The following is a 12,269-nucleotide window of genomic DNA, read 5'->3' on the forward strand; positions in this document are numbered from 1 at the left end:
TCTGGTTACCGTGGTTACTGGTTGGGGCTGCTCTTCCTCTGGTTACCGTGGTTACTGGTTGGGGCTGCTCTTCCTCTGGTTACCGTGGTTACTGGTTGGGGCTGCTCTTCCTCTGGTCTGACGTGGTCTTCGTTGCGTTGCAGAGGCCCGCGAGGCGTTCATCCAGCGGTTCTCGGCCTGGGGGCGTCCACCCGCGCGCTGTCCGCCCAGCTGCAGGGCATCGCCACGGCGATGGGCTGTGGGGCCGGCGGAACGGCGGCCCCGGGGACGGAGGAGGAGGAGGAGGAGGAGGAGGAGCCGGAGGGCGTGGAGGAAGAGGAGAGGAGCAGGGGCGGAGGTGTCGCGTGTCAAACCCTCGCCGAGTCCGTGGCGATGGTCAGAGCGTCTGACCAACGTCTGCAGACGGCGGCTCTGGATCTGAACAACATGGTAGGGGGGGGGGGGGGGCGGTCTTCTTCGTCATCGTCGTCATCACCATCATCATCATCATCATCATCATCGTCATCATGTTCCCGGTCTTTTAAAGCGTGGGTGAATGAGTCATAGGTGTAGCGCCACCAGTGCACCCATGATGGAGCATTGTGAGCTGATGTTGTGTGTTGTCAGGTTTTCATTGTGTTGTTGAGGGGTTACGGTGGTGGAGAGAGTGGAGTCGTTTGTCAGGGCGTTAGACTCCCTTTGGGTTCTGGGTTTGGGCCCCAATGTTGTTAGTCAAAGTGCACTTTGGATGAAAGTGGCCTCTGGTCGTGTGAAGTGGATCAGTTGGAGGACAGACAGACATACAGACATACAGATATACATACAGACATACAGATATACATACAGACATACAGATATACATACATACAGACATACAGAGACTCCTCTCATCACTGTGGGGTGAGCACACACTATCAAAGCACAATCCGTTGATTTGCTTTCGGTCTGGATTTGATGGTGTTTATCTATGACCATCATTCTTAGTGTTGAGAATAAAAAGGCTTGATGGTGTCTAGGCTGCGTGTAGCTTGTACCTGCTGACATCACTTTCACATCTGATACTTTCAACCATTTTGCGTCTCCAAACTTAATACGCCGAGATCAGCGGTTGATAAAAGCTTTCCCTTTCAAATTCATACATTTACTCGCTTATTCGTAATCCTAAAATATTCTGATGATATTGGGAATTTTTTTTGCAGCTGGGTATGTAATAAATGTGCAATTAGCAGAATACCAATTAGCATTCCTTCTACGAATGTCTTCTTCAGATTGCTGAACAGGGCGTTATTCGTGAAGGCGTGCGAACGTGCCGTGCATCACAGGGAATGTATTTCTGTCCCCGCTCAGACAGTAATGGAAAAGGTGTCAGCATTCCTTTATCAAAATGGAAAAGGCTTCAGTGAAGCTCAGTATGGAGCAGTGACTTCTCCATACTAGGACATACTATATATATATATATATATATATATACTAAGACATACTAGGATTTGGAAAACAACATTGAGGCATTATGTAAAAGAGTAGGAGTGACTATACCATAGCCGGTCGTTTTTTTTTCTCTCGTCCTTATTACGTCCGTTTCCCGATGTCTGGGATGTGATGTGTGTTCATGAATATGTATCACTTCAGACGCACAAATAGGCAAAAGCAGCGATGCAGCTGTGTGTGTCTTGGCCTGTTCCCCGGTAAGCCTCTCTACCGCTGAAGCAGCCGTGGTTTCTCATGTCTCACGGACACAAGGAATGAACAATTTGTTCTGCTCTCCCTGCTTTAGCTTCCACCGTCTGAAGAGCTGCAGGCAGTTGTGCGTACTGCTGCCATCTTGTTTGGTTAAGGGACATGGGAGAGCTGTGTGTGTGTGTGTGTGTGTGTGTGTGCGTGTCTTTGTTTATTTGTTCATGCATCTGTATGTGTGTGTGTGTGTGTGTGTGTGTGTGTGTGCTTGTGTGTTTGTGTGTCTGTGCATGCATCTGTTAAGTGTGTGTGTTTGTGTGCGTTCTGACGTAACACTCGCTTATCTCTGCTCAGCCTGGAGCAACAGCAATGTAATTCAAAACGAATGAGAGAGAGAGCACAATTTCATAAATGCACAGAATGATACATGTTTGCATGTTTTTATTTGCATTTTTGCAATTTCAATGTTACTCGGTGGAGTACTGAACATCTAGATCTGCTCAAAATGACCGTCTTCACAGCTTCTCATGCAGCACCTCCTATTTCTCACTCAAATTCCGTTCTGCCGCAATCTTGGTCCTGGGTCATTTGGTCCCATACCGTCCCTCCATGTGGTTAGCTGTAGTTTAGCGTAGGTGACCTGACTTGACTGAGTCGTCTGTGGAAGGTTACCTTGCATATCCATGCAGCGGTTATCCATTGATGGAAAGCTTTGCTCTATGAGCCGACCTGATGTTACCTTCTACGATTAGAACAAACATTTGGTCTGCTGGTGGCTTCATCAAACAACGTGTAGTTTGATGAAGCTATGTAGCTGTGGGTAGCTGACTCACTCACTCACTCACTCACTCACTCAGGGGCGGCATTTGGCTCAAGAGGTAGAGTGGATTGGCTGGTAACCGGAAGGTTGCCAGAGTGTTGCAGTGTTCGTGAGCGAGACGCCTCACCCTAACTGCTCCCGACAAGCTGGCTGTCGCCCTGCGTGGTTGACTCCGCTGTCGGTGTGTGAATGTGTGCATGAATAGGTGCATGAATGGGTGAATGTTAGACAATATTGTAAAGCACTTTGAGTGGCCACTGGTTAGAAAAGTGCTATAGAAATGCAGTCCATTTCAGGGCTCTCAAGTCTCACGCATTCGGCGTGAGACACACGCAATTCAACCCATTCACACGCTCACACGGCACACTTCGTATTTCTCACACAGAGAAACTACCAGGACAGCGCCCACCAATTTGCGCCGCTATTTAACAGTGGAACAGGTAGGAATCAAATCCCGTCTGCCCGCGATCCCACACTACCTCCCCCCCGTCAACAATTCCACCGCGGACCTATAATGTAAGCATTAGAAGATTCTACAGAGTCTCACTCCGGCCAAAAACCAAAAGTAGGCAACCCTGCAAAATCTCAGAGCCCTGCCATTTACTTGCTCACTTCATCCTGTCAACATTGTAGAAAATACAGTTTCTAGTCTTTGGCCCCCAGAACAATACCTCTGGGGCCAAAGGCAGTTGTATATCTGTATTCATGTTTAATGTTTGGTGCAGGGATTAGAAGTTCTGAAACTTGAGAGTTGGCATTAGTACAATACAATACAATACAATACAATACAACTTTATTAATCCCACTAGGGGCAATTAGTTTGAGCAGCTTGTATACAGACACAGTAATATACAAACAACAAATACACATACACAACTACAGAGCATTTATTAGTCGAATTGCAGAGGGGATGAACGACTTGGAATGGCGGTTTGTTCTGCAAGCAGGTAAAGCGTAGCGACGCCCTGATGGCAACACAGAGAATTCACTTTTAAGAACATGGCCAGAAGAAGCCAAAATACCTGCTGCTTTCTTAATGATTTGCCGATTGCAAAAAGAACTCAAGTCCCTTTGTTTAACTCCGGTGATCTTAGAACAGATGTTGACAATACTGTTCAGGCTGTTTCTGTCTTTTACTGTGAGGCTGTGAAACCAGCAGATAAAAGAAAAGCTCAGGAGACTCTCAATAAAAGATTGATAAAAACGACAGAGGATGACAGGACTTACAGAAAAGGAATTTAGTTTGCGGAGAAGGTGAATTCTCTGTTGCCCTCGCTTCACAATAGCCTCAGTGTTTACATCAAACTTAAGGTGATCATCGAAAATAGTACCCAGATATTTAATGTCTGTCATGTAAGTCATGTCTCCATCATGTGGCCCTGAGCCACAAAGGTTTCTTAACCTTGTTAGCCTTGCTTTAGAGGAAGGACACTCCGACAAATGTGTACTTTACATGGTTTTATAACCTCAATTTGATCCCTTCAACTCGTGCTCCTTCATGATTTCTTTAGCTGTATAGACAGTGTATAGACAGATACATCTTATGTATGAACATTTCACCATCTGCTTCATCTAACTCTTGTGAAGAATACGTGGAACATACTATAGCACATCTAAGTCATAATTAAAGTCTTAAAATAACAGCATGCACCTTTGCTCACCTTCGCTTTGTTAACTTTTTTCCCTGGAACTTCTTTTGAAAGATAATTCCCTTCGAGCTGACGACAGGACCGAACAAATGGAACATCATGGTCAATGACTCACGGGCCTTAATGAAAAGGTAAGTCCAGCCGATGGGCAGTAAGTGGTCAATTATGAGCAAAGGCCACCGGGTAATCTCTGTGAAGTTCACCCCCACAACGCTTCCTGCGTTCTCTTCTGCCTGTCAATCACTTAGTGCTCGGGCTCTAAGTGATTCGATTTGTCTCCATTATCTGCTCGTCAGCCGAGTGTTCTAGACCAGAGGAACCTCGCGAGGGCCAGGAGGTCACCCCCCCCCCCCCCCCCCCCCCCCCCCGCCCCCCACACAACAACAACATGTCTGCTCGCCATGGTAACACGGTAACTCTCCTCCTCTGTCGTGGCCCCGCACCGCGCTCTGCAGCCACGAGGACACGGCGGCGGGCGTCGAGGGCGTGGCCCGCGTCGCCTTGACGACCTCCAACCGGACCTTTGTGATGCTGCTGGGCCTTCTGCGGGACAACTCCACACACGCCTTCATCAGAGGACTGGAGGAGCGGTGGGTCGGAGGCTGCACACACACACACACACACGTGCGCACACACACAGGTCATAATAATGCATTTTATTTCTAAAGTGCTTTTCTAGACACTCAAAGACACTTGACAACAAGACAAGAGCAACCGCATACACCACAACCACACACACACACACACACACACACACACAGAAACATACACACACACTCACACACAGATTGGCACAAACACAAACACTCACTCACACACAAATTGGCAAACACACAAACACACACTCACACACAGATTGGCACATACACACACACACACACACACACACACACAGATACCCACAACACACACACAAAGCCCAGTTAAGTGAGAGAAAAAAAAGAGCGATGGCTATATTAATGGAACGCGCTCCTCCACTTTAACGCAGCCATTGACAGCGCAGCGCGGTTGAACGGAGTAAGACGTTTAGCCACGACGGGGCTGACAGCTTCCCCTCGCCGTATCAGCTCATTGGTTTCCACGGGCCTGCTGGTTGAAAGTTGTAGCGTGAGATTGGTCTGAGGATAATCCCGAGCGCTAGGCGCAATGATGGAGGAAACCAGCCCCCCAGTGGCCCCCCCAGGAAGGAGAGGCACTCAGCAGTGATTACCCACCTCCCCCCAACACACACACACACACACACACACACACACACACACACACACACACACACACACACACACCATGTCCTAGTCATCGCGCTTGGAGAGAATTCTCTTAAGCTTTCAAGCAGCGCTGCACATGGCTTTGCTTTTGCTAGTGTGTGCGTGTGTGTGTGTGTGTGTGTGTGTGTGTGGTTGTTTGTTTGTGCGGTCAGAGGACATGTGTAGTTTTATAGCCTTTTTTATGAGTACCTATCAAGGCTAAAGTACTAGATAGGGTATATATCTATATTTAGTATATGCTACACGAACCTCCTAAGATGGCGGAATTTGATTGGTTCGCTATCTCGGGATATTGGGCAATATCCCATGTTTACGTGTAGTATATATTAAAACAATTATTGACCTCAGGCTCCGTGAATAATATATAATATATATGTGCTAAAAATATAAATGCAGAAAGAACATACCCAAGGCGATGAGTGCAGTACTACGCATTGTAGTAGTACGGTGTCTATTGCTCTGCTTTGTCCATCGTGTATGTTAAGCTGACCTTACCAATGTGACAAAATATACGGTAGTTGTAAAACAATGTGTGTGCATCTTTGTGATTCTGCGTGTGTGCGTTTGTGTGTGTCTGCGTCTCTGCCTTTGTGTGCATACATATTGGTATATTGCAATATCCAGTATTCTTATTGGTGATCTCTCTCTCCTCCCAGACTCTCTGCCATGCAGGATCTCAAGAGGACCCTCACCGCCACGGCCAACCAGACCGTAGCCAATCAGCTGGCTCTGGGGGAGGAGTCACGCGCGCTCCACGTTGCCCTGGGTAACATTACCTCGTCGATACGTCAGATGGCGCTGGCAGATCCCCGGTCCGACCAGACCACCAACCACTCAACACAGGTCAGTGTTGCCGTCGGCATGTAAACCAGTCTGATTGGTTTCTTGTGTGCGGGCCGGGTCTTCTGGAACCGGGCGATGCACATGTCCTATAATTAATTTTAGATTAATTAAAATATTAATGAATACATCTTTGTATTGTACAGATACAAAGAAAACTGATTCGACTGGACATATCCTGTAATTACTTATAGATTGATTAAAATATTAATTAAATCATCAATAGATTCAGGTACAAGGAAACATTAATTGTGTAAGGTTGAGTTTATGGTAATTTCCCTATAGATTCCTTAATTAAACAATTCCAGACAGGGTGTACCAAAATATGTTTCCAATGTCTATTAAGTATATTAATTATGTAATGATTTTATATCCTGCTTTAAGTTGGGTTATGTTTATCTTAAACAAATAGTATGACTAAACTACTGAACAATGTTATAAAGCAGTGGTTTTCAAACTGTGGGTCGCGGCCCATATTTGGGTTGCAGGAAGAGACAAAGTGGGTCATAGGATATTCACAATAGACATACAAACAATACATAAAAAATATAAAGTATACATGTACTGTACGTATACATCTGCTATGTTATGTTCCAAACGAAGGGGCTGCTGAACCGGACCGCAGAGCTGGCCCTCCACGTGCAGACCAAAGAGGAGCTGGTCAACACCATCCAGACGGAGATGGAGCCTGTGATCCAGGCCGCCGCCAGAAACCTGGAGAAGGACTTCCTGGAAGAGATCCAAGAGGTGAGTCCACGGCCCTGGACACTGGATAGGGGTCATTTATTGGTTTACTTTATTTCACAGGGCTTTAGTGTGTACTAGTCACAATCCCATAATAAGATGAGTGTCATAAGTGTATAATAACAATTACGACTTGGTTGTAGTTGGAGTATGATTGTATTAATAATAATAATAATAATAATAAATCAGATTTATATAGTGCTTACTATGGTATTCTAAGACGCTTTACATATTGCCCTATCAAAACTAAGCAACAGATCTGTATTAAGACAGACTGTATTAAGATTAAGATTTAAAAGCAAAACAGAGGTTAAACATGAAGAATAAGGCGGGAGGTAGGTGGGGAAGGCTAGTGTAAAAAGGTGTGTTTTGAGTGCAGATTTGAAAGAAGAGAGGGTTGGGGAGGCTTTGATGAGGGAGGGGAGTGAATTCCAAAGGGTGGGGGGCAGCAACTGAGAAGGCCCGATCACCCCAAGTCCAGCGCTTAGTCCGGGGGGACTTGCAGCAGATTGGCAGAGATGGACCTGAGGGATCGGGAGGGGGCGTGGTGATGGAGGAGGTCGGCAAGGTGGGGGGGGGGGGGGGGGCTAGGCTGTTGAGGGCCTTGTAGGTGATGAGTAAGGTTTTGAAGTTAATTCGGTGTTTAATTGGAAGCCAATGGAGTTCACGGAGGACAGGTGTGATGTGTTCTCTGGAGCGGGTACGAGTGAGGAGGCGTGCAGCTGAGTTCTGGACATGTTGAAGTTCATTGAGGACTTTGGTGGTGGCGCCATAGAGAAGACTATTGCAATAGTCGAGCCTGGACGAAATGAAAGCATGGATGAGAGTCTCAGCAGCGGTAGTTGACAGGTTGGGGCGGAGGCGAGCGATGTTTCGGGGGTGGAAGAAGGCGGTTTTGGTAATATGGTTAACATGGGGAAGGAAGGAGAGAGTGGGGTCCAGGATAACTCCAAGGTTAGGGATTTTGGTGGAGGGGGTGATGGTGGAGGCGTCAATGTAAAGGGTGAAGTTCTGAGTGGAGTGGGTGAGGGAGTCAGGACCAATGATGAGGACTTCGGATTTGTTGGAGTTGAGTTTGAGAAAGCTATTTTGCATCCAGGTCTTGATGTCAGTCTGTATGTGATGACACGCGAATGGACAGTTAAAGGAGCTGTCGGTAAGATTTGAGAGTCGTTACGAGAGGAAGTGGATAATAGAAGAGAAGGGGGCAAGAGGGCAAGATTTTGAGAAAGCAAACCCCATAAAAAGTATAACCTTCATCTATGCTCCCTCCCTCCCTACTTTTCTCCTCAAATGAGAAGCGTTGCATCTCACATGCATGTTATTGACAGGCCAGATGGATTCTCTAAACCAATCAGGAGACAGATACCCTGATCGGTCAGAAAAGAGCCTGGAAGGGTCTGAAATACAGAGGCAGGACAGTCAACTGGAAACAGATAGAGCTGACAGATCAACCACAAATTACACCCAGATAGATATTACCTCTAATACCTAGGACCATCAGGCCTGGTGTTATACTAATCACTTTATTTTATTGTGATTGACTTTAGAGTTGTTCTAGTCGTTAACACAGTGTATAATGTGTGGTTGTTATTGGTTGGAATGTGTGTAAGATTGATGATCCTCAGATTGGGCACGTTCCACATTCTAATGCGCTTCAATCCGAAACAATAATACTTTTGGACGATTGTTTATGGAGAATTGTTATGGAGAAAAGTATTTTTGACCTTCCTCACCTAGTCTTTTTATCATTCATCCCATGTGTTGTTTTTAAAGAAAAAGGCTCGCATTGAAGGGGCAAAGGTCATCGCCTTGACATCCGTTGTGTCAGCGAAAGAGATGGAATCTCAAGTCATTACACTCCACAAAGAGATGGAAAGTAAGTCTTTCTTTGCAGTTTCTCTCTCCTTTACTCCCCTATTTCATACATTATTCACATTATTCATAGTCACGGATCTGAATTATTCAAATAATATATAAACGTAGGGGGGGAATTAAAAAATGGAAGCTAATATCACATTGCTTGCCTGAGCGATTATGTGTAATCCCGGCATCAATTGTTTTGCAGGCTTTTTGCCCTGTGTGCATTAAACGCAGCAATAAGTCACTCAAAAAATAGATCTTCTTTCAATACAGTCAGATTTGTATTGTTCCTGAATAGTTTAAGTCTACAGTTATCTTTTGGCCTGTCTATGAGTCCTGGAGTTCAGAAAAGTAATTTTCCAAAGTCAAAAAGATTTTCTTGGGAGATATTTCACAAATCCCTCATAAATATCTCAAAGAATATCCACTGACCTAACGTTGAACGGCACACACTCTCAGACAGTAATCATCTCTGCATTTCAAAACCACAGCGACTCCTATCACTGAGGCATCGTCACAGGACGCACACAGGTCACAACACACACTTATGGCTCTGCTCCTTCGATGTACCAGGGCACGGCTAGTGGACTTAACCAGCGAAGACAGCCCGCGTTGACCATCTACCATGTGCCTCTGGTACATAAAAGCAGCAGACCCATCATTACTGTCACGTGTCGTGTTTGGTCACTCTCACGATCCCACGGGTCCGCACACACTCAAAACGCACTCAACATCAGACAGAAGAACACAGGGCGGGAGCTAGGACCCAGCCGCCCTCACCTGTAACCCGGAGGTCCGTGTGTTCCCACGTGACCCACCAGCCATGGAGCGGGACTGGCCCCGCCTCCAGGCCCAGACGCGGCTGGCCGTGAAGAAGGAGCGGCCCCTGGAGGAGAAGGTTCTGGCCGACGTCAGGAAGAAGGTGAAGCAGGTGGAGAAGATGCTGAACCCCGCGCTGGGAAACACGCGTCTCTCCAACGCCACCGCCCACGAGGCCCGGGAGAGCGCCGCCGCCGCCGCAAACGTACGTCTCAGGGTCAGAGGGCGACGGGGGCCCGGGGAACGGTGGCCCCTTAAAGAGAGGAACATCGTTTTAAATATTCACACGCGCCGTCCATGGCTGCCACGACGCACTCGAACGTCAAGACAAATTCCTACTATGTTCTGCATAATTGGTCAATAAAACTATTCTGATTCTATTCTGATTCTGATTCTGCGTCACGTGAGGGTTTTGAATATCCCGTTGCTTCATTTGCCAAATGGCCAAAATGTCCCCAAAACATAGAACATGGCGGCAGAATATGTATTTCTAAACACGTATTGCATGGGCTCTGGTTAAAAAGTATATCTGCTATCCTGCTAGGTATGCTCCAAAAGAGAATGTGTTTTTGTATCGCTGTGCTCAACTTATTCCACATTGGAGCCATCGCTTTTGTTTAAACGTATTATTATTATTAGGCACAGGTCCAAAACTATAAAAGACCAATAGCCATCCAACCACAACACAATCAAGATAATGATTATTGCTTCTTTCACTCTCTAAATCAATTTGGTTCTGTGAAGGGAAAATAAAGACTTGAGAAAATCTAATTTTGAAACATAACTGAATGCATCAGTTAAAAGTGAACCGTTCCCCAGGTAAAAACATGCACTGTGTAACATTTAGACTCCACTCCACTAAAAGACCGCCGGAAGTCAGGAAGGCCCATGCAAGTGAATGGAGCGTTCTACAGCATTGAGAAGAGCCGTGTAATAAATATCTATAACTGTAGCTACGACTTAATAACAATGGCAAAATGACCGTAGTGCAGCTTTCAGGATTGAATTATCGTTCTCGTCATTTTCTCTCGGAGCAGGAGGCCAAAGACAACGTGGTCCAGGCCAAGCAGACCCGGAGCGCCTCCCGGCACCTGGGGGCCCAGGTAGAGGCCACCGTGCAGCAGCTGGCCCTGCTGGAGGACCGCTCAGCCATCGCCAGCACCCAGCTCACCTCTGAGGTACCCAGGATGAGAAGATGAATGGATAGATGAGTAGATGGATGCACTACCATCATGGCACACACTATCATGGAGCACCTTACATTACGTACTGTACTACTGTATCAGAGGGTCAGGCCCTGTCCTGTCACTGCAAGCCTGTACAGCCCTTAGCACACTCATGTGGACATTTTAGTTTATTTAGTATCTCTTATTGTCCATAGTATCTCTTTTTTATGATCCTGTGTATGTTATGTGTGATGTCTTTAAAGCTACTGTGACCTTGAATTTCCCCTTGGGGATCAATGAAAGTATCTATCCATCTTCTATCTGGATAGATGGATGGTCGATGGATGCTGGACAGGTTGATCAGTGGAATCATGGATGGATGGACTTGAGGGTATTTGAGTCATCCCTGCAGGGAAATCGAGGCCTTAAAGCAGCACACATCAGTTCAATAATAAATATGACCATCTTCAGATAAATGTGGACAAGAAGAACTGCAAAAAAAACATAAAACAATTCAAATGAACCTAAATATGCACATGTGACAAAGCAATAAATATCCATAGCAGCAGTACCATAAGCGTATTTATTACCTGTTTGGGAAACATTTAGGTGGGCCCTGTATGAGGGGGGAGGGACCAGATGGCCTGACTCTCATGACCCAATCAGAGAGCAGGTGAGCAGTTCATGACAACACCTGTCACTCACTCACCTGTCTCCTCATCAAAGGGTCTCAGGAGCCATGCCCCCACACCAGGTTAATCAGGGCTGGACAAGACCATGGGTTTTCTTTCCCCTGCTTGATTGTGCGATAAAAGAGGGATTATAATATAGTTATTGTGTCTCTCTGATTGTAGATAAAAGAGGGATTATAATATAGTTATTGTGTCTCTCTGATTGTAGATAAAAGAGGGATTATAATATAGTTATTGTGTCTCTCTGATTGTAGATAAAAGAGGGATTATAATATAGTTATTGTGTCTCTCTGATTGTAGATAAAAGAGGGATTATAAAACGGGTGGCTTAAATCAAGCGATCTGATTGGTTCCCAACTGTACAGAGTTCAGTATCACTCCGCTCCTAAATTCAACTGTTGTTTATTTATATATAAAAGCAATAGCATAGTTCACTGAAGCCTAAAAACATGTTGATTGATGGAGAGGGTGGAAATGTTGTAAAGCAATAGGCACACGGTGAGTGAACTCGATAGTAGGCTAAATTGCCGGTGAACCGAGCGTGTGTTGCATAGCAACCGCTGTACACTTTGCAGGCAGCCAGGAGGGACTACTTTTTTGTATTTGTTAAAAAAAATGCTTTTCCGACTTTCTTGCTTTTTCAAAATTTAGGGTGTCTTACTTTCATTTCGCCATACTTACATAACCGTTTTATAAAAGTCAGTGAAATGTGCTCATTAAACCACAGTTAAGGGGGTCGCCGTCCCTCCGCTGTGCGT

General features: G+C 45.8%; 1 protein-coding gene across 1 annotated transcript in view; it reads left to right on the forward strand.

The window, feature by feature from the left end:
* lamc3 (laminin, gamma 3) overlaps positions 1–12,269 on the forward strand; it is a gene marked incomplete at both ends in the record, with an annotated part of 92,577 nt that overhangs the window by 77,243 nt on the left and 3,065 nt on the right. Inside the window, 9 exon segments of the mRNA XM_084486818.1 lie at positions 144–173; positions 176–429; positions 4,177–4,253; positions 4,578–4,712; positions 6,044–6,230; positions 6,831–6,974; positions 8,748–8,850; positions 9,656–9,858; positions 10,691–10,831. Of these exon segments, the coding sequence (XP_084342944.1) occupies positions 144–173; positions 176–429; positions 4,177–4,253; positions 4,578–4,712; positions 6,044–6,230; positions 6,831–6,974; positions 8,748–8,850; positions 9,656–9,858; positions 10,691–10,831 (1,274 nt within the window).

The sequence above is a fragment of the Micromesistius poutassou genome, assembly GCF_964030765.1.
Source record: "Micromesistius poutassou genome assembly, chromosome: 22".
Taxonomy (NCBI): Eukaryota; Metazoa; Chordata; class Actinopteri; order Gadiformes; family Gadidae; genus Micromesistius; species Micromesistius poutassou.